Below are 22,733 nucleotides of genomic sequence, written 5' to 3' on the forward strand. Positions count from 1 at the left end.
CACGCAACCCAACCCCCTCCACCCCCTCCTTCTATTTCGACGGCGCCACTGGAGCGCACTCTTTGACCCTTCGGGATTGGGGGGGGGGGGGGGGTTTGAAGCGTCATAATGCCATTTCCGCTCGCGGGAGCGAATCAAGAGTGAGTATCGGGCTGTGTCCTATTTCGTGAATGTGATCGAATCGGATGGCAAGCCTCAAAGTGATCGAAGTGCGATGTATAGCCACTACCTGCTTTGCGAATGTCTATTGAATCAAATATGTAAAATAAGCCTGCTAAGGGGACTTCATAATTGCGGACGTCCCAGTCCCTCACGTTGGATCTTTGTTGCCACCTTCCTCGCATTTCAATCGATTTTCAAAATTATTCGCAGCGCGGCGATGATGATCCTCTTATCTTTAATATTAACTATACAATATCAAAAATCGTAAGAAGATAATTGAAAATTTATGAATGTGATCGATTAAATCGTCTTTGTGATGACTTTTGTAGATCCATTTTAATGCGCGGCGGGTGATAAAATTCTTAGAATTCGACTTCTTTTTAATCACATTTTGGCCTTTTAAGCCTTCACTTTTTCCCAATCTATAATTCAATTCAATTTACCGAACGGATAGATATGGGAATTCGCTTTTCCCCCGAATTATAAAGGTCTTTAATAAATGCTAGTCATAATTTCCTCAGAGAACTTCCTTTTTATGTGTGAACGGCTGGTGTCATAACACCCCCTGCCACACGTCTTTTAGGTGGCTTGTGGGGTAGCATGCAGATGTAGATATTGAAGGAACAAAAGCGTGCTCCGACGTCATAGGCCCTGTTCGGGTATGCAATGTTTGTTTGTTTTGAAAAGCGTCAATAAGAAAGGTAGCTTTTTAGGCGACGTTTTACTCGTATGTACTTGGTACTAAGAAACGAAATTTAGTTTTGCTCACTATCTACTGCACGAATCGACCTTTCTTCAACATCTCCTTACTAGAGATAATTTCGTATCGTAGTCTTTCCATAAGGTTTGTAATTAGGCGATTGCAAACTATTATGTGCCACTCAATGGGCTGATCGTCGTCAAAAAACGCAAAGCGAATGTAAAAATAACCTTGCAGTAACTCGCAGTGATTGCCGTTAAGGTTTACTGACGACACCAAATAAGGGAAATGGCGACTGAACCTTTCAACTGAAATATTGCAATAACATTGTCAATTTGAATGAGTCCGAGGTCTCTGGATTTAGAAACTGAAGGATGAATTCATGGGCCGTTTGAAAAAAATATTTTCACCCATTACTTAGGGCGAAAAGTATTGAAAATAGCGGCGAAAATCATTGATGATCCATGATGATCATTGTGTAGTCATATAACAGCATGTAGTTTTAATATAATTTTCCCGTGTTTAATAAATTTTGGGAATTCCCAACCATGTAATTTTAAAAAATTCTGGCGTTGAAGTCTCTCGGATTTACGCAAGAGACAACGGTTCATGAGCAACAGGCGATTCAATCTTGATCGCAAAGATATAACTTAGAGTTAAGAATTTAAACCTTGCATTTTCTCCAATTAAATACGCATTTTTGAAGATGAATAACGTAGAATGTATACACGATACTGTTGCCGTCGCCTCGGGTCAACACTAGGTCCAGCCATTTGTCGTAATAGTGCTTTAGGAGTCAACAGGTACAAAGTTAATGAATTTGGAAATAATACGTTTTACTTTCCTAATCTAACTCCCAAGATCATGGTAAAATATTTCCATTGTATCATGCCTAATGCTGCTGGAAATGATGGGATTAATAATAAAACACTGAAAGTGATTATGACCGTGACATTTCCGGTACTGCTTGATATTTATAATTGCTCACTGAACTACTCCATTTTCCCCGTTGCTTGGAAGAGAGCAATTGTAAAGCCTATTAAGAAAATCCCAAACCCTACCCAGCTATCTGATTACCACCCTATTTCACTGCTGCCTATCGCCTGTAAATCATTTGAGAGATTCGTCTACAACTCTTGTGTTAGATGTCCTATCCTATAATAATTTACTGGATAGCTACCAGTCTAGTTTTCGTAAGGGAAATAGTACACAAATGACCCTCATTAGAGATACCAAAAACATTCGCTTCTCAATAGACCAAAAGAGAGTTATCATTATTGTACTTTGTGATTTTTCAAAGGCTTTTGATTGTGTTAATCACGATTTGTTGCTGGATAAAATGAACCAATTAGGATTTTCCATCCTAGTGATAAATTGATTCCGTGCTTACTTGTTCCAGAGAACTCAAGCAGTAAAGGGAGACGACGGAATACTGTCTAGCTTCTCGGTAGTATCATGTGGTGGGCCCCAGGGTTCAATACTAGGTCTCCTCTTATTCTCAATATTCATAAGAGATCTACCACTTTCAATCAACTGTTCGAAATATCACCTCTATGCAGATGATTTACAAATTTACCCCCACTGTCACCCAACAAAGATCGATAATGCCATTGAAAAATTAAATGAAGATGTTAACCATATCTGTGATTGGGCCAGAATGAATTCATTAAAACTTAACATCCTTAAAACTAAAGCCATTATTATTGGTACTCCTATGTATGTAAGGAAACTCAACTATGACAGAATGCCGAAAAAAAAGTTGAAGGCGTTGATATTGGCTATTCAACCATGGTAAAAAACTTAAGAGTTATTATGAACAATACGCTAACGTGGAACGAGCATGTATCCACTATTTCTAACAAGGTATATAAAACATTGGCACAGATCAAACAATTCAGGCGCCTAATCTCAATAGAAGTACAAAAAAAAAGTCTAATCATTGCTGGTTCCATATATGGACTATTCTTCCCTTGTTTTTTTCCGACTTAACTGGTGAATTATATCAAAAGTTACAAAAATTGTTCAATTCTGTGATTAGATATATATCAGACGTTTCAGCGGGTTGACCCGCTATCTTCGGTGCCGAAGGTGAACTGCTGCAGGCAGGGGAAATTCCTCCAGAGCTCTCCTTGGTGAAGTAGTGGGGGTGGAAGAAGGGGAAGGGGAGATGGGGAAGGGGGGGAAGGGAGGATAGGGTTTGCCTTGGCTATTAATGGGCAATGCTTTATATATATGATATAATTATCCAGGGGCATGTCACTTCTTTCTACACAAAGTTGCTATGATTGAAACTCCAATAGAAAACAAAATTCCAGCCATCTGTGCTTCTATATAAAATCTTGTCATGCAAAATACCTGATTATATTTATAAAGTGATTATATGTTACCAAGGTGAAGCTTGTAGAATAGTAAGAGCTAGAAGACGATTTAAAATTCCAAATTGCCGACCTACGGTGTACCAATTGTCAACCTTAAACTCTGCGATGAGAATATGGAATGAAATACCGTACGACATTACTAACTGAAACACTCTAAATCAATTCTAAATGAAAAATGTATGTTTATTAACTTGAAAAATATAAGTGTAATTAATTTATTGTATTACCATATATCATTAATTTTGTAAAATTGTATTATCACTTTTTCTTTAGTTTTTCACTGTGGAGACTTATTGTGTATAATGCATTATGCTCCATAGGACAAGTTCCAAGGACAATAAATTTATTATTAATAAATTTATCTTTATTAATTCGGTGGAAATCTTTGATATTTAACATAATGAAAGTACTAGTCTACCTCCACATTTAGTTAGTCAACCAACCTATATTTCGGCACATAATGCCACGTTCAAGTTGCCAACGGAGAATGTATTTTCCATCGATTGCTGAAATTATTTAATCCTGAGTAAAAATAGTTATAAGCAGATAGAAGAGCTGGGATCATCTTTGAGCAGTAAATCAAAATGGCAGTCATCACATTTTAATTGCTAGATGAAATTATGTCAACTGCCAATTTATTGGAAGCGTAGTAGGCAGAGCGCTTTGCTGCCGACTGAAGGGTCCGGGGGTTCAAATCCCGGCTGAAACCTTCGGACACTCCCAAATAAAACCCTCAAATTGCGAGGTGGCCCAGAGAAAGAAATTTACCCCCCATCCCAAATATCCTGAATACATAATAATCGCAACCTTACTCCGGGCTGCGCTCTACCATTACCTATCCTAAACAACTTTCGATTTGAATCACTGAGTGAGCGAGGGTCAAGATGGTTGGGACTTCTAATAGACGGCTTTGCCAAGGGGAGCGCATAGAGGTGGCCCAATTCCATCCCATAGATGGCTGATTTCTGTTGCCACTTCGGTCGCATTTTAATCGGCTTTCAAAAATATCCGCGGCGCGGTGAGGACTGCAATGCGATCCACTGTTATCTAACATTTTGCAGTATAATGTTTGTCATTGGGAGGAATAAAATTGAAAAGTGATGAAATCGATAGATCACATCGCCACGTGCTTAAAATTCGACTAATACCCCTAATTATATCTTATTTTCCCGTGAAACCAGGATCAATTCATCAGTCAGTGCATGGGCGTACCCAGCGGGGGGCACCCCCTTGAAGCAAAAACCGCAAAAGTTTTTAAGGAAAATCAGTACTTAATTGAAACGAAAGTTTTCAATAATTTTTATTTCAACCCATGAAAAATTATATTGGAATAAGACATGTAACTAAAATATTTTTTATCAAGTAAATAATTTTATAAATTAACTAAGCGCGGTCATAATTTTCTTGAAATACTGGTTTGATTCACCTTTTCAATGCGCACATGGTAACACTTGAACGACCATGGCTTGCGCCTCCCCCCCCTTCCTAGTTTTGATCCTGGGTACGCCCTTGCGTCAGCGACACGAGTGGCGATTTTTGTAAACCCATTTAAGTGTGCGGTGGGTGATAGCACATTTAGAGGACGACTTGAGGATCCTCTATTGTGATATTCGTGGCTTTAATTGTGCTGATAGTTCTTGCTTCGTCGTCCGTTTGCAGTGGCGTTCTCTCTTTGCTGCTCCCGCCTTGCCCCGAATCGACCGGGTTCGCCTCGAGTGGCGCTGCAGTTGTGCGCCACCACCGTGCTTTGCCAGGCCGTTCACTTCTGATCGTGGGTTGACCACGACTAACATTCAACTAGCCCTTACAAAATAAAGCTGTAATGGCAGCCAAAGTTGCCGTTTTTTCGCTAAGTTGACCAAGAGACCGGTAATAATAGCCAGAATAATTGCCCAGATCCCTGCGACCGCTCCTCTCCAAATATAAATAAGACCGCTGGCGGCGGCTGCGTAGAATCAAATATAAGCCCAACATTGAAAACACCGCACGCTGTCACATCATGAGAAATAGAAGATATAGCAAATGCAATGATTTTCGATTTTTTATTATTACTATTTGTTCCTCTCTGTAATAATGCCAGCTAAGTTCACCTTTCACTTAAAACAGTCTGATAGAGTTGTGTATATTTTATACTACAGCTTTCTCGTTAGTCTGTTCCATTTTTCTTGATTTTTAATTGTCCTAATGTTCAATGCCATGTTTTGATGATTTATGGATGAATTTTGCCGATTAGTTAACTTTGGGACCACATTAATATTCTGCTGCTTCTATTTGTCTTTTGTCACAACTCTTGCTAATGGCGTTTCTTTCCTTTATTTATTTATAAGATTATGGTGTGGCGTTACTCTTAATTTTTTCATGAATGTGTTCTTTACCTTCGTTTATTCGTCATTATTTGGTATCGTAGTTATTGTTGCATTGAATATTATATAAGGTCCCTTTTCTGGGACTAGTTATCGATTTTGAATGAAGCTGTTTCCGGCGTTACTCTAGGGAATTTTTCTATCGTGGATAGAATGAATTAAGAATTGCAAAAATTATTTTATTTGGAGTCGCAGATACGATTAGATGCTGACCCTAAGATAGCTTGCTGCAGTGGAACCTGGGTTGCACTATAAAATATTTTTAATGTGTAAATACAGTCTTTTAGTTATTATGTCTCCTCTACCGGTTTTTATAAACAGTCCCAGTATAATTTGAGAAAATTCATTTTTTTCTGCAAAAATTGGTTTGAAGGAGTAGCTTGTCTCATATCATCCAATGACTTATTTTTTTTTGTTATTTCAGAATGGGTAATTATACATAGTACCTCTCCGTAAAATTTACTTTGTGCCAACTAAAGAGATTTTTTTCTTGCCAATTATCTTGTCTTATGTGGCTACCTTTGTGATCTGTGCATCCGTGTAAAACTTCTTTCGTAGGAAGCGGTAATGTTTTTTATTTATGTTACATAGAGTGCATTATTACCTTCTACCTTCTTTTTATATATTTCCATTGAGAAAAGTGCAACTTGCTATGTAAATAGAGAGCACCTCGGGATTTCTAGACCTTCTGTTTAATCTACTCGTACATTTATTATTTTGGCTGATATATTGAGTTGCAGCAGTGTTTGGTGCATGGGGTGAAAAGGGAATCTTAGCCTTGAGCTTCATTTCGAACAGTGAGGAAGATGAAATGATGGGAGAGGTTAAATGAACGAGAAAGTGCTAGACTTGGTGGGCGTCTACGAAATAACATAATAGAGGTAATATAGGGCAAACGTCAAGAGCTGGTTGCAATGAAGTGGTCTTAAATACGTGCGAGGGTAGGTTTTCGGTGAGCATGGGAGAGGAGAACAGGACACGATGAAAAGAAGAGATCAAATGTTGAACTGAAGAATGCAACTCCGGCGAGAGAATGGTTCGGGTAGATTTACGAAATTCTAATTGCTGTGCCAGTCAGCGAACCTCGTCCAGCATGCGTCCTGTAATGTAAAACATTTTATCTCGTAAGACAGTCGTTTTGCTTGTGCGTAATCGTCTTAAATAGCGAAAATGAACTTTCAGAGACGGTAAATGAATCTATTATTTTATTAATAATTTACAGTTATGAATAAATTAAATTAATGAGCAACCGTTTATTTTCTCGATGAGACCCGAAGGACGTCCACCAATGGACGGCCGGCAGCGGATCATTGTCTCTCCGACCAACCTCCCTCCGACAACACAAACATATTTACACATGTCCACACTGATACACTGTACACTGATATTGATGCTACTGTTGAACTGAACACCATGTGGATCTTATGGCTGCGTCTTACTTGCGAAGGGTAGTGCTTATGACGTATTTAATTAACTCTGTGGTGTGCGAAGTTACTTGGAGGAATTTCAACATCGATAAGAGGAAATAATTCTTTGAGTCCAAAACCATTAAAAGCTACTTGGCAGGTGGTGACTGATGAGTGTCATTATCATTGCAAAATTGCTGTGAATGAAATTTACAAAAATTATATTATAAATTTTGCTTAGTAATTGCAAAATTAAATTATTGCTGCATGCGAGCAAAGAAATAAATAAACCCGAAAGTATAGGTGAATAGTTTTTCTCCATTTTGTTGGTGGATTAATTTCCGTTGATAGCGGAATTCTTCCATGCATGTTTATGACTATCACGGGTCGATGAGTCCTATTAATAGTTTGTAAAATTGACCAAGCACTTCATTTCAACCTCGGAGTCTTCGTATTTTGAGGCATTATATTCGCTGAAACACTTTGGAATGGAATCGAGATCTTGAATAAATTTGGCAAGAAATTTCCCTTGACTCTCTTTTTCTTCTCGAGTGCATAACTATGCAATGGATCATAATATTTCACTAAGTGATTGAAATATTTTCTCCTCCTGACTGATGTGATTTTGTTAAATAATTATTTCTTAATCCACCCTTAAATAAAAAAACCACCCTAGTTTCAACACGGTAGTAGTCTCATCATCTGGATAACATTATATGAAACACCCTGGTACATAGATGAAGAAGTTGAAGATGGGAAGGAGCAGTAACCGGCCACGTGATAACCTGATACCTAGGTATGTGATGGCTCTGCCTGTGTTGAAACTCGAATCTGTTATTTTCATAAATGAAGTGTGAATTCGAGCCAAGTTGTTCTCCATTATTTAAATGACAAGGTTCCACAGAGTGAAGCCTGATGACTTAACTTGAGTCCTTTGAGTATGTAATTACTAATTGATTATGGTATGAGGTATATTGTTCAGCGCATTTTTTCTTCCCGCGTAGCCTTCATTAATTGTCATATGCATGTCGGCCACGTTCAGTTTAGCGATTATTTTTTGGCAGAGATGGGTCCATCGACCCCTTCGTCGTTTATGCCCCGGTCCCATCACTATCGTACTCGCTACCGTCCGTGAGCGGAATTCGTAGTGTATATGGAGGAACGTTTGTAGTTTTTGACGCAGCTGCTAAATGACGATACCGCACTGTGGAAGTGGGAAGAAAAAAATTGCCGATGATGCTATTTAAAAGGAAGGGCCACTGCAGAATCATTTTTCCATTCCATCAGCAATAAAACAATCAATAAATTAAAGGGTTAGAGATGCCATGATGCTTTTCCATAATCGCCGGAGCAATACGGGGATGAGCCCTTGGGCGCTCGAGTGCAGCATAGCCGTCATCTTCGTGGTGCGGTCGCCGACGATTGTGATGGGAGCGAGGCATTGGTTTCGACTCTTGAGGGAGGCGGCGAGTTCAGATGGCTTCGAGGGCGCGGAGGACGTCGGGGGCTTCGAGCAGTTGGTGGTGCTGCTGGAGGAGGCGCGCGTGTCGGTGGTGCTCGTGCTCCACGACGGTGCACATGGCGACCGCGAAGAGCGCGAAGAAGAGCGCGGCGAGGCCAGAGGCGCCGCCCAGCGCCCAAAGCGCCATCTTGGTCGTCACGAGGCCGAGCAGCGCCTTCATCTTGTAGGCGAGCAGCAGGGCGGGCATCAGGTGCTTCTTCTTCAGCAGCTTCTTCAGCCCTTCAAGGGGAGAGAGGGAAAACAACAGGTCAGCAAGTCTCGTTTAATGGAATGAGTCAACACCATGACCTCGCAAACTATTTCTGTCTATTCATTAGAGTTAAATACACCAAAGGATGAAGTTCGCAATGAGAAAATATTTGACTAAGCCAGGATTTGAACCCGGATCTCCCGACTGCCGGTCAGGCGTGTTAACCAGTTCCATCACCAAGCCACTTTCTCAGAGTGAACTTCGGGATGGGTTTTACCGAACAAGACGTCGACGTCACAAGTTCACAGCTAGTTCCTGCAGTGCTTTGAAATTCGTCGTCGCAGGCCAGCGACAAAATAAGGGTTTTTCACCCCGACAGTGGCTTAGTAAGCACGACCCTCGCCACATGTGCCAACGAATAAAGAGTCAGCACAGAAAGAATTTTCTACCCCTAAGTCGTGGTTTTACATTTTAAAACGCAAACGTTAAAGAGTAGACTATGTTAATGGATGATGGCGATACTTCGTGGAATTTCATGTTAAATGAAAAATCTTTAGACATTACACGCAGCTTTTCAATGAACCAAACTCGATTGATTTCAATTGAGATGCGTCATTTGCAAGGGGAGAAGGCCAACCAGTGGAATGCTGGGTGGAAATAAAAGAGAGGTTCTTTTTAGCATGCTAAACTCAAGGAAATTCCAAGACACGGTTCCACATTTTCCACATCCCTTGGTAAAACAAGTAAAAAGAGCACGGTTATTTCAACGCACGGTTTCTCTCTATGTTTTTTCTCCACACTTTGGCGCAAAAGACCCGAACGGTCGGTCGTGTCCATCGACGTGAATTGACGGATTTCTAAAGTGACACTTTAATAAAGGGAACAAAAATCATCAAACGGATGCAATAAATGACTAGCCTTTACGGTTTAACATTTACTCATAGGTACATGTTTTTGTAAAACCTTCACCAATTATTTATAGCATGATGCTACTATAATACTTGTATAAAAATATGACGCCAAAATTTTAAAGGTTTTATTTTAGGATAAACTCATCTTAATGATTCAAATGAGTTTTTACCAACTCAAATTATACCTTAAAAATGCACGAAAAGTAGTATATTTTGCACCAGGTAAGGAATACATTAATGGCATCGAATTCTACGGTAAGGCGTTAAAATCGCTTCCACTGACGCATTAGCCATTTGTCATCAAGAGCCTTCAATCCGACAATTGTTTTATTGCAACCCCGCACTCGATTTTCTAATCAGATAATCATTCAACACGCATAATTCTTCTGTTTGAATCCGATTATCGCCTGCTTTACTCTCTCATACGAGGCCTCCCTTTGCCATACCTCCCTTCAACCAGGCCATTAATAATTATCTTCATCAGACGATGGCGTCTCATGATGTCATCGATTAAATTGTCACGTCTTTTTCTCATTTTTATCGGCACACTTTTCTTCCCTCCTACTCTTCGTAAGAACCACATGCTACTCAAAATATCTATCACGGTCGTACCCTGGGATTTCGGTTATGCGAGGAGTCCACGCCAGGGCCCATGGCGATCCATGACCCAGGGGCCACTACATGAAGAGGCCTTTCTCCGACGGAAATGTTTAAATTTAACTTTACGAGAACATAAGTTACTTTGGATGGCATTATTTCGTAATAATTAAAGATATTGACAGCTCTCTATGAAGGTAGGCCACCACAATTTCTAGTTGCCTAATAATAAATATTCCAGGGGGAGGCTAGGCTGGGGTCCGTCTGGTCGGGGTCACCCCTCCTTCCGCCCTCCATAGATCCCTTAGCTACGCCAAATCGTTCTTCCCATTGGGTCTTCGATAATACGAGGGTGGTTTGAAAAGTTCTCGGAATGGAATAGAAAAAATGTTCTCACATCACTGAAACTTATTTTATTTTTAAATATAGTCTCTTTGTAGGCTACTTCATTTGGTCTAACCATATTCTAGTGCCTTGATCCCATCTAGAAAATGAGATTTCCTTAGGCCTGCAAAATAGCTGTCAACTCCGGCTATCAGTTCTTCATTTGAAGTAAATAATTTTATCCACCAGGTCCACCATGAAAAAATTTCAGTTTTGGGAAGAGATGGAAGTCTGACGGAGGCACATCGGATGAATAAAGTGGAAGTGTGAACAATTAATACCATAGTTCGTGTTATTTTGCCATGGCGACAGCACATGCGTTCAGGCGCGCATTGTATTGATGGAAGATGACTTTGTTCTTTACTAAACCTGGCCTTTTTCGCGTATATTTTGTCGCAATTAGTCCAAGAGGTTAGCATGGTATTCTTTAGTAATTGTTTGACTAGTGGGGAGACAATTTATGAACAGAATCCCCTTCACATCCCAGAACACTGATGCCATGACCTTTACAGTCGAAAGAATTGTCTTTGCTTTCTTTGGTGATGGATAATCATCATGTTTCCACAGCTTTGAATGTGCTTTTGTCTCTTGGGAATAGTAATGGACCCGAGTTTCATCTTTGGTCACAACCCGCTGTAAAAAAACTAGTTTGTTTTCCCTAAAACGGGTCAAATATTGTTCCGATATATCAATTCTCATGCGTTTTTGATCCAGCGTCAAGAGTCGCGGCACTCATCTAACAGATATTTTTTTAATTTCTAATTTTTCAGTTAAATTATATTATACGCTTTAAGATGACATCTGGCAAGGAAGAGCAATTTTACCCACTTTCAATCGGCGATCCTCTATTACCATTTTGTGCACTTTTGCAATGATTTCTGGAGTAGTGACACTACTAGGCCTACCTTTACGCGGACCATCATCTAAGCTCTCCCGACCAAATTTAAATTCATTTGTCCTCTTGGCAACAGTTGACTATGAAGGAGCACAGTCCTCTAGTGTATTCTGGAAATCGGCATGAATGCCCTTTTTTTTCATACCTATTTTTACGAAGTTCTTAATCACTGCACGAACCTCGATTTTTTCCATCTTCGCAAATCACTATGCGGGAACAACAAAAGAGTCACGTCACCGCCACAGTTCTTTTCCACGAGCATTGACGTGGCATGTGTTTACAGCAAACAGTCCTATGGATATCACGTGAAAAGTTCGCTGCACTAGCTCTGACAACTCGTGGTGATTCCGAGAACTTTTTAAACCACCCTCGTATTTTGAAAGAGTAGCAACCATTGGTTAAATGGAATTATTTCTTGGAGCAAAGGCTTCTCATTTTGATTTAAATAAAAAAACATAAAAGGATAATGTTTGGGACCTTAGCAAGTTTATCATGCAAAGAGTTTCCTGATTAATATAAATGAAGGGAATATCAATTCGAAATAATGTGTAAACATGATATAAGTTGATACGTTTTGGCCCACACATCGATGAATATTACAGACATTTCCTGCAATTGAGTATTTTAAGATATTAAAATTCACAGTGTCCGGCGATATCTGGTGGAAATGTTTTATATCAATGGGAATAAACTAAAATGGTAACCTTCCAAGCAATTTTATTTACTAAAGTACCAACGCGGTTTCGACACGTAGTGTCATTATCAAGGTGAACATTTGGCTTTCCAAGTTCTATATATACCACCCAGCAAGAGAAGGGTGGGGTGGAAAGGATAGCAAGGGAGGGGGGAGACAGTTTGACTAAAAAGATGGGTAATAGGGAAAGTCTTCGAAGGAGGGGGGGAATACATGGATTTTTTTAATTTCTGACCTTCACCAACACCCGCTCCTCCCCTGGTTGCTATGACTTATCTTCCTACCTCCCCGATTCACTGCCTTCACGTAATCCCTAGTCCCCCTTACCACATAGCCTGGAGAGCGAATTAAGGGTCGAATTGATTGTCGTTAATAAAGTGTAATTGCAGACTGTACAGAGTGAATTTCCTTCTCCTCTTAGGCCTCTCTTTATGAAAGGGGGCATTTGGAAAAAGGGGGGTTTTGAATTGGAAGGGAGCCAACGCTCTAGCCCTGAGTCTCTCACACAGGCATTGAGATAAAATATCGGAGAGAACATTGTTCGTAGAATCCTTTGATATAATTATTTTTCCAGCGGTATTTCTTTTTTTCAATTTTTCTATCCAAATGGCTGTGGCCTTTTTAAGCCGCAAGAAACCACAGTCATGGGGAAGTGAGTCCAAGTTTTCAGGCATTTCTTCAGTTTTGTGTGTGGCGTGGTTTCCGTTGAAACGGATTCTTTCAATGGGTGAGTGTTTCGTCAAAGTAACCATTATCCTGTTACAATCGATCAAGCTAAAAGCTAATGTCGAAATTTCGTGGAACCGTTAGTTCAGGCAACTTTATCACCGACAATAGTTAGTATGTTCCACAGATATCTATTAACCGAGTCAGGTTTCCAAAAAAATGTGTGAGGTAAGAGGAGTGTGTTGGGCATTGTGCATCTTCCTTTGGGACCGAGAGCAGACGAGATCAGCTGGAAGCCGATGGGACGCGACAGTTGAAGTGAGGAGTGGGGATCGTACAGTTGGTAATTTACTACGCATGCGTTGTTGTTTCGACATATTAGAGAAGTTTTGAGTTGATTAATAAGGGATAATTTTTATACATTGTTCTTAGAGGACCATACCTGTAACAGCCTATCTTAGATCCGCGTTCACCACCAAATAGCTTCATAAGAAAGAACGAATGATGTGCTATTTCACCTTCAGAATACCATACTTTGTCTAACCTCCGAGTGGATTAAATAAAATCGAAATTACGGCCTACACGGATTACAATATCGAGGGGCCATATCGTAAGGTACGGCCAAAAGTCTGAACGCCCTTTCTGCAGGCGAGTATGAAAATTATAATTGGTACTATAAGTTGGGTTCACTTTTTTAAAATACTAGTCATTTTTTGAGAAGATAGCTTGTTCCAATGAAGAGAAAAAATTAATTCTATGGTCATTCACCAAAATGTACTCTTATTAAAGGATAAATTTGGATTTTCTCATAACACTGGTTTGGCAGCAGACGCTGGAGAGCTTCAAAAACAAGTGAAGAGCGAAAATCATGGACGAGAAGCAGGAGAAATTTGTACACACTTTGTACTGTGCAGTAATTATTATATTCTAGAATTGTAAAGGTAAAGAATTGAGTGAAATTCTCTTGTATCTCTAAGCTCCTTCCTCTCTTTCCAATAGACCAACTATTGCCTAAAGAGTGCAATCGATTGCCCACAAGAGCCTTACAAATCCAGCTAATGCACAAGATCTAAAGATGAAATTGAAACTTTAAGTTTCATTAATCAATTTCCTTGTCAGAGGCTAAAGCTTAGGTACCTCTGTAAAATTAATTAATTATAATTTTATGTTATTACATCAATATAAAATTATCATTCTTTCCTTGATTTGTTGAAGGTATTTGTCCTTTACGCATCGACTTACTGAATATTGCCTCACTGCCAAAAAAATGTCTTGCCCTTCGTTTCTTTGATATGCTCCCTCGTGAACCATAATGCAACGAGATCATTAAAATATAAAACATTTCAGAGAGGATATTTCAAGTCACATACAGCTTGTTGAAACAAATTACTAAGAAATATATTACGGCCTTTAGGTCTTAGCTACCGCTCAACTTATGGCCTTTCGCTCGGAGGATAATCGCTGGAAGACGTAGTATGTCTCGAGGCCTTAGTCATGATTTCGACTTACGAGTAGTGGAATAACCCTGCCGTTACTGTTCGGTCATTATTCATGCCAACTAATGATGGCATGTTATTCGTTCAAGAAATATCTATTTGTCGTGAATAACCTTAAAATAGATCATTATTTTCCGCTCTTTCCAAAATTTGATTTTACTGTTGATCACCTTATGGTCTTATGGACCTTATTATTGTTCCGGTGAAAACTCGGCACCTCAACCCTTTCACAGTTAAGTTGATGACAACAGAAGTTAATGTCAAGCGAATCACAACATCTAAGCTAATCCTAACCTGCTCGCATCTCTCTCGCGTGGTTTGATGTTGTTGTCCCTTCTGACGAGTGAATCTTTCCTTCAATGTGTTTGTGTTCCCTGATCGAGTAAATAGACAGAAACTCGTATGACGTCACTATCTCATGAAAAAAGGGCGGAAATGTTTACGATAGAATTTGAAATAGCTACTGAAATAGCTGATTTTGAAAAATCTACGTGTGGCACATTTTTTCGTATCAAATTAACTGTCCCTAATTATTGAAATAAATTTCGATTTCGTGTTGGGATGGCAGCATTTCATAGCTTAATAATGGTTTGAAGAATTGAATAAAATACTCATAAGTGCATTGGTAACGCTTTCTGTTTCACGGCTGTCAATACTTCTTAATGAGATAAAATCGAATTAACTTTCAGTGCCTTTTTTATAAAAATTTGAATGAAGTTTGCAATTTTATTTGTTGGTTTATACTTTGAAATGAATGAATATTTCCTTTCTTTTCAGGTGAGTAATGATATCATCACTCCATCTTTGGAAAATTCTCGTTCGGTGATCATTTATCTAAACCCGGAAGACCTGTGACTCAAATTGCAAGTAATGCCACGGTGAGTAGAAAATAAGGGTGGGCCGAAATACGATTTTTTTAGGGGTCAAATTTACCGCTGTGGAAAAGCTGTCAAATGAGATTAGGGGTCTCAGATTCGAAATACAAATTGGGATAGATAATATTGACAACATCCGTTTCAGTCTTACCGGCACTCACTGCCTGCCACTTGTTCATATTTTTGTTATAGTTACGAATTTTAGTGCCTTGAGGGGGTATGATGAAGTTTTTCGCGTGTGTAAGTACATGCATTATGGAATATCCTAACGGCGCACGATACCAAGTTTGCAAAAGTACCAAATGAACCGGAGGGAAAGTGCATAGAAAAAAATTAGAAAAAAAAACCTGCCTAAAATACTTTCACCTATTCACCTCGACTCCATTGTTGTTGTCCTGATGCTTTCGGAAACATTAAATGAAAGCAACCCATTCTATGAAGACTTGTGACGTCAGGCAATGTTTTTGCTCCATTAATTGAAAAGCATTCCAACTTTAATGGTATATATTAGGTATTTACTCTGCGCCACCTAAACAACAGTTTTTTTGGGAATTGCTTACATGAGATATAAGCTTGCGCATATTCTGGAGAATAATCCACTGTGTGAATTTATTGTCATACTTTCAACTGTATTATTAAAGTATGATGGGGTAGTAATGGAAGTTCCTAAAATAGAGGTACATTTAACATGAGTGCGTAGATTCAGATAATCCTATAATCGAGGAAGCCACTGATGAAGAATGAAGCATATTTGCTCGCAAAGAATAAGCGATGAAAGTCTAGCACTGAAAAAGCAATATAGAACATATTGAAGAGACGTTGAAGGTTTAATATGAGATTAATGTGAACAATTAAGGCCCTCTAGTCTTACGCGATAGCTTGGGTATATACCCGCTAAAAAGGAAGCCTACAGCCTTGTAACTAATTTATTTAAACGGAGATCGGGAAGCAATTTAAACAAGTAGTAGGATATACATGGGAACTTAATGACAATATTCACTTTTTTCATTAGAATGGTCCAAAGAAAAGTATTTTATTTATGTTGCGAGTAAAAATAAACATTTTGGTGTAGTTTATACGTAAACTAGCCTAAGAAAATGTATCGTGATAAAAAAATATGGCCCAACCGATTCCCATTTAAAAATTTTTCGCGTATTTTAGGAAAATTGCCTGAAATTATTGTTTATCAATAAACCACAGATACCAGTTTGTAGAATAAACATACAGTAATGAATGTGACTGCCCGTAACGACAAATTGTGACTCAATCGCGCGAAAATATTTCTCAACTATGGGTGTATTATTTTCTAGAATAGGTTGATGTTACTGTATTAAACCAGTATCCAATCCATTGTAAACCTAGGCTCTAATTAAGGAGGATACCTTTCATCACCAAGAGTTGTATTTGACACTGAACATTTCAATGCCTGCGATAGAAAAAAAAACTTTGTATTACATCATCATCATCATAACCGTTACTAGTACAGTGGGCAGTTTTCTTTGAAATACGCCATAATGTTTTCAACGTGATTCACCAGTTTCACACGGGCGATCACTCTGATTTTTAATGCAATATGTTTAGTAATGGAACTGCATCAAAATTTCATTCGTACTTGCAACTTTCGGGAAAATAATTTTGAAACCATCCTAATGTCATTAAAACTATATAATGAGGAACATAATATCAGATATGATTTCTGCAAGAAATTCATAGCCAATGTTCTTGTAGCATTACTGACAGTGAATTGTCAGTACCCGTATTACGGTTGGTTATATTTACCTGAGCCGTTCATAACGAATTGTTTTATAAAGGATTTAAACTTTGAAGTAAGGAAATAAAACTTTGTAAGGTTTATTTCCTTACTTCCAATATGGAGAGGTTTAACAAAGTAAAGCCTGAAGTTATTAGTTATATTTTGGATTTAAACTTGTTGCTTTGATGTTTTATTTGAATCACGCTCTTACAAAATTGTTACCTTTTGAAAGGGCTTTAGTTTATGCATGTATAAACAAATAAATTTTAGCATTATCTGCCTTGAATGTTCACTTTTTCTTGAATGTTAATTTTGTACGATCAGTAATAGACTCTAATTTTTTTCACATAAGATGGGGTGCTGCTAATTTTTTCTTTTAACATACGCTTGAAAATTTTGAACCAAGAACTCAATTTTAATATAGTTCATCCTGGCCTACAGTAAAAATTTTCTTTTGATTTTTTGCGGTAGCAAGCCTCTATATCCTTTTTTTAGGTAAACAAATTTCAATCAGGCTGTTTTCGAATCATTTAGTTACGCACGGCACAATGGAAAAATTATTCGAACGTATTTTGGACGGCATTTATAAAATTTTCTGTTACATGGGGCGAAATTCCCTTTTCTGTGAGCGGAAAAATTTTTCCTGCCAAATCTGAATTGAATATGTATGCCTCTGTCTGCTTTTTCTTGAAGAATTTCCTCTGAATCAACTTGCTTCCTATAAAAACTCTACAGGAGCATAAAAATAGGGACTGATTATCTATTTTTGATAAAACTAGTTGTTATCTTTATTCACATGAATATTTCTCCTAAATGATTAAAAATTGGCTCTTGGGGGAAAAATAAAATGATCAGAAACCCCATTAATCACTGCAATAAGATAGTTGTAGAAACTATCGTCGTCGTCCTTTTTTCGTCTGGAGATGTAATCTTAAAAGACTACATGTATTGCTTAACATCACTCGCTGAAACGAACTCACACTGGCTCTTTTATTTTATGCCCTGCAGGAATTTGCTTATGCAATTATTCAGGTATTCTTTTCTTCATTTATGTGCAATTTAACAAATACTTCTTAAAAAATTTCTCGGTTGTTTGCCATTATTCTTAAAATCTTTTGAAAAATATCTCCGCGTCACTGTTTGGTTGGTCCCGACGCTTTCAGAAAAATTACGCATGGCCAGTAAACGGAGTGTGATCATAAACACTCAGCCTTGGCCAACCAATCCATCTCAAGACCGCAACAATCGCCGTCAAAGTAATCTGAGTTTTTAAATGGAGACTCGATAGAAAAGTGATTGAAAAACAAAAAGAAGGCAAAAATACGTTTTACAGTGACCTAAACATTAGCAGAATGTAGTCTTGAGAAACTACATCCAAGCCACCAGCCGATCCGTTGTCCTACCCTCCGCGAACGCCTATCTATGTCATATCTTACATTTATATAAGAGGATGTCTGTCTGTCTGCCCGGTAAGCGTTGCCATACGGCTACACATATTGCTATCAAAGGTACCTACTCATTTGCAACATGTTCTTTGCGCCGTTTTCTCTGTCCCATCTGTTACGTCACGTCATACAATTTCTACGATTGGACATCCTGCCGGGTAGGCACACTCCTTGACACGCTTAAGAGGAGGAAAGAATTCTAAAAAGAAATAATTAGGATGCAACACTTAACAATTAATCCTCTTGGTGCAAACCTTTTTGCTTGGGTATTCGTTCACACGAAGTTTTTGGCCTACGCTCGCACGAACACACATAACGGTCAACGTTGTGGAGAAGAGTATAAGCAATAAGGGTATAATCATATATTTTCCATACACCATGTGCGGTGTATAGAAATCGTGTTTTCCATTGTTTGCTGTGCAGTATCTTGCGCTCACCGCCTTCCTTTAATTATGACTCAATGGTGGGATACATCCGGGTTATCTCACGTTCCCTAGCAACGACTGGTAAAAAATGAACATGAATAGCTGAGCCCTGCGTTACCACAAAAATTTCGGGAAACAGTCGGGATGCGTTGGAGCCACCCTGAAAGTGACGCAGTGACTTACGACAAACATTTTTAACGCTAGTGATTAATTTACCATTTCATATTTTCTTTGATACTGACGGTACGGTGAAATCCGTCTTGGAATGAGTGAAAAAAGTATTTCGGAGAAGGCACACATAATCATTGAAGCAAGCAGCTCAGCCCAATGTTCGAGACTATTAAGGTCGCTCGCGCGCTCGAGAGCATATCTTGCCAATTCAATTTCTCGCCTATTCTTGTTTTCGAGACCTTCTCTTTTAATGCACATAAATCTATACTCAATTAACCTATCTCGTTCCTTACTTATTTCGCACCCTGCTCTTGTGACCTGCGTGGGAGTAAGAGATAGGACTTCACCATCCTCGCAAGTGCTTTTGGCAGATACGTCCTTCTCTCCAGTTTATTGCAACCTAATTTTCTAGTTTAAACTTACCTCAATCTTGATATTTTACGTCGAAAAATAGTTAATATATTTTTTAGTTTATGTTCGTATTTCATGTATGTTATTAGATAACTGTCATAATGACTCAGTTATTAATTCCTGAAAACTTGTTCAAGTGACGTAAAGTACTCTCATTATGATTCAACTCTTTTCACTTGCGTTTTGAAACATTTTCGCTCATATCTTGCCACAAGTTCGTTGTTATTCTGATGTCGTGTCGTGTAAAAAGAGCGCTGTGCATTCTTTTTTCGGCGAAGGAAAAAAGCGTCTAGCGGAATTTGGTGGGCCATTTCGATTTTTACATTCATTGCCCGCGGGTGGGACCTCGCACAGAATGTCAATCATCGACAGCTGTCGTCAAATTTCGCGAGGAAATTAAAATGGCATTCTAGAAAAACCGTCGTTTTATACTCATGCTAATGCGATTTTCCTCAAGAATCCTTTTTTGCACGTCTTATTTGTACGTCGCCAAGCACCTTGTTCTGTTGATCGTCGGTTGCAGACTGTTACGGCTGCTGATGCAACCGAGATACCATTCTTTAAACGAAATAAGGATATTTACATAGGATATAGAATAACAATATTTATCTCATTCCAACTTTTATGGAAACACTGGTGGTATATGGTATCGATCCGATACTTTTATCGTGTTTTATACAAGACTTTCAGTCATGGGTTACCTGACTAAAGATCGGCGATTCGATAAAATCGTACGATTTTAAACATTACATCATAGATTATTGACAACTCTTCCAACTAATAAAACATAATAAAATGAAAATACTGATCGGCGGGATTGTAAATGCGGAGGTACCGCAGTGGCTATTTGGGATTCGGTGGAGTCCCTATGTTATTGAATCGATTTCAGCCGTGCACGCTGTCTCCAAATTTCCCCGCCAAGGAGGAAATCAAAAGAAAACCAATGATTGTGCCATTTTCTTGAACGTTTCATATTTTAGTCTCCTTACTAAGCTGTATCAGTTCTCGTTTGGCCCATGAATGAAATAAATACATAGAAATACGGCAATATTTTCATTTAAGAAAGGAAATAAAGCGAGACAGTAAGAGATTGAAATGGTGAACGCCAAAAAGTGAAAATGATCGAGAACACAAGGGGGAATGCATACTTTCCGCTTGATCGCTCTATTTTTGACAACTCGCTCAAAAATAATGCCACCTCTCAACAAATTCCGGGTATGCAAAGTACACCATGGGAAAACGCCTGTATGCCAAATTTTAACTGTTTCCCCATAATTTACTTTAATTAACTGTTTCATGTTGAATTGTGTCATCGATCCGTACTGCCCAAGACCATAATAAAATTACATTTACAGGTACATATATGGAAACATAAAATTTGCTTACGATTTGTGATTAATTTATGTTTATCCATGCATGGCTAGAATATTGAAAAGTTTTACTGCGAGGAAATACAGATTTAAAAAATACTTACAGTGTCGAGGGGGGAAAAACAGTGAAAAATGCAACAGGAAAAATATGTAATTAGTAAAGCATGCAATCAGTCGCAGTAGCGCGTTCCGCTCATGAAGACACTGTTAGTAAGAGGAGAGCGAGTGTGTGTTGGAATGGTGTCTGTCTCACCGTGGTAGATGCCGCGCACGCCCTCCGCTGCTCCGGTGTCTTCGAGGGCGCGGGACGCCTCGACAGCCGCACCCAGCGAGAGGAGCGCGAGCAGCCACAGCGCCGCGCTCATGGTCCGTGGGGCTCTCTCTTCTCTCTTCCTCTCTCTCTGCAGCACGCGTCCCTCCTTCACGACTGACGACTGTGCTCTATTGCGACTCCTCATCTGAGGGCCCCGCCACCCCACCCCACACCACCCCACACCCCAATGGCACACGAGGCCAATCTGTTCCGCCGCCGCCGCCGCTGGAAGGGGGTGGGGGCACCCCCGGGGGGACGAGGGGCGTGCCCAATTGCGCCGCCCACTCCCCCCGCCCCAAGCTCTTGTGTGTCGGACCCTGTCATTAGGGCGATGACGCCTCGGGAATCACCCCTGAAACCCCTGAAAGGATGCGAGGGGACCCCTGTGGGTGCCCTGGGCTGCAGTGTAAATATAAACAAGAGCGCCCGTGGTAAGGATACCCCAGGTCAAAAATGAAACATTTGTACTCAGCTGTTACCATGGGAAACGGATGGATCGCAAAGGAAAACCGTTTTTAAGAAAGATTTTGTAAAAATTCTAGCCGAAACGCATTAGTCTTTCACGTGGAATTAGTTACATAAGACTTTGCTACATTTCCACTGAATTTATTTCAGCACGACGAGAGCCGTTCTTAGTGCAGCATTTTCGGCTAAAGGCGTCGTTTGAAAATGAATTCAGTGGAACCATGTCTTACTTAACCAATGTTAACTAATAACTTTCACCACATCGTTCCACATAACATACCAGTCTTCCCATAGGAGCCATAAACGTGCGGTCAAAATGACTTTTCAAATCTGTCCGCAGTACGGCAATGTGTGCAATGCGGTCCATTTATTTGAAATGCATTATTTGTACTCATTGGGGAATAGGATTGAAAAAATTCTGAATTCGATTGATTGTGTGGCCTTGAGTATAAATTTATCATAACATCCCTGGTATTAGTTTATTTCACCATGAAATTCGGATCGCTATGCCGTCAGCGGCTCAAGTGTCGATTTCTGTCAACTCATGTGAGTGCGCGATGTTCGTTGAGTGGAGGACCTTCTGTTGCAATGTTCCTTGCCTGAGGTCCGTGTGATGCTGGAGCCAACGTTTCTCCCCTTGGCGCGTGGTGGGCCGTCTGAACGAGCGGAGGCTGGCGATCTGCATGCACCACTTCGCTCCCGAAAGGGGACGCTCCGATAAGCACCCGTGCTACCACTCCATTGGGATACGCTGCTGCCTCTATTCACAACTTATAGCTGACATGGAAGCTATCACCACCACCTCTCTGCCGTATTGTCAAAGACATCTCAACTTGCAGGCCGTTTCTGCATTTAGGGAAATAGAAATCACACTTTCTACGATCTCCTTTGAACATATATATTTATTTTGTTATATTTCTCGTGACGTCGATTCAGGCTAAGAAGGCACACGTCTTCAGTTCGATCGGTAATTTTGGTGACGGATTGCTCTCATTAAATTTGTGCTGACATATTGAAGTGATCAGAGAGTATAAAGTAGAATGTGGTCTGCATTTTCCTGTATCTCAGATTTGAAAATTATACCACTGTATTCTCACACATATAATTTTTAAATATTTGAAAAATATGCAAATGTTGAAAA

The 22,733-nt window shown here is 39.4% G+C and overlaps 1 protein-coding gene across 1 annotated transcript; it reads right to left on the minus strand.

Moving 5' to 3' along the window:
- Positions 1 to 7,277: 7,277 nt before the first annotated feature.
- LOC124174163 lies at positions 7,278 to 21,195 on the minus strand. The gene is made up of 2 exons (XM_046553273.1): positions 21,068 to 21,195; positions 7,278 to 8,750 (listed from the first exon to the last, which is right to left on the minus strand). Exons 1-2 carry the CDS (start codon positions 21,177 to 21,179, stop codon positions 8,482 to 8,484), a joined length of 381 nt encoding a protein of 126 aa, XP_046409229.1. The 5' UTR covers positions 21,180 to 21,195; the 3' UTR covers positions 7,278 to 8,481.
- Between the last annotated feature and the right edge of the window lie 1,538 nt (positions 21,196 to 22,733).

Source organism: Ischnura elegans, chromosome 2 (assembly GCF_921293095.1).
Source record: "Ischnura elegans chromosome 2, ioIscEleg1.1, whole genome shotgun sequence".
Classification (NCBI taxonomy): domain Eukaryota; kingdom Metazoa; phylum Arthropoda; class Insecta; order Odonata; family Coenagrionidae; genus Ischnura; species Ischnura elegans.

Bases quoted from the DNA above. Each gene is read 5' to 3' on its own strand.
- LOC124174163 (XM_046553273.1), bottom strand. From the start codon at position 21,179: ATGAGCGCGGCGCTGTGGCTGCTCGCGCTCCTCTCGCTGGGTGCGGCT. The intron at 8,751-21,067 runs GTGAGACAGACA...CTCCCCTTGAAG, and splicing joins CGTGCGCGGCATCTACCACG to GGCTGAAGAAGCTGCTGAAG.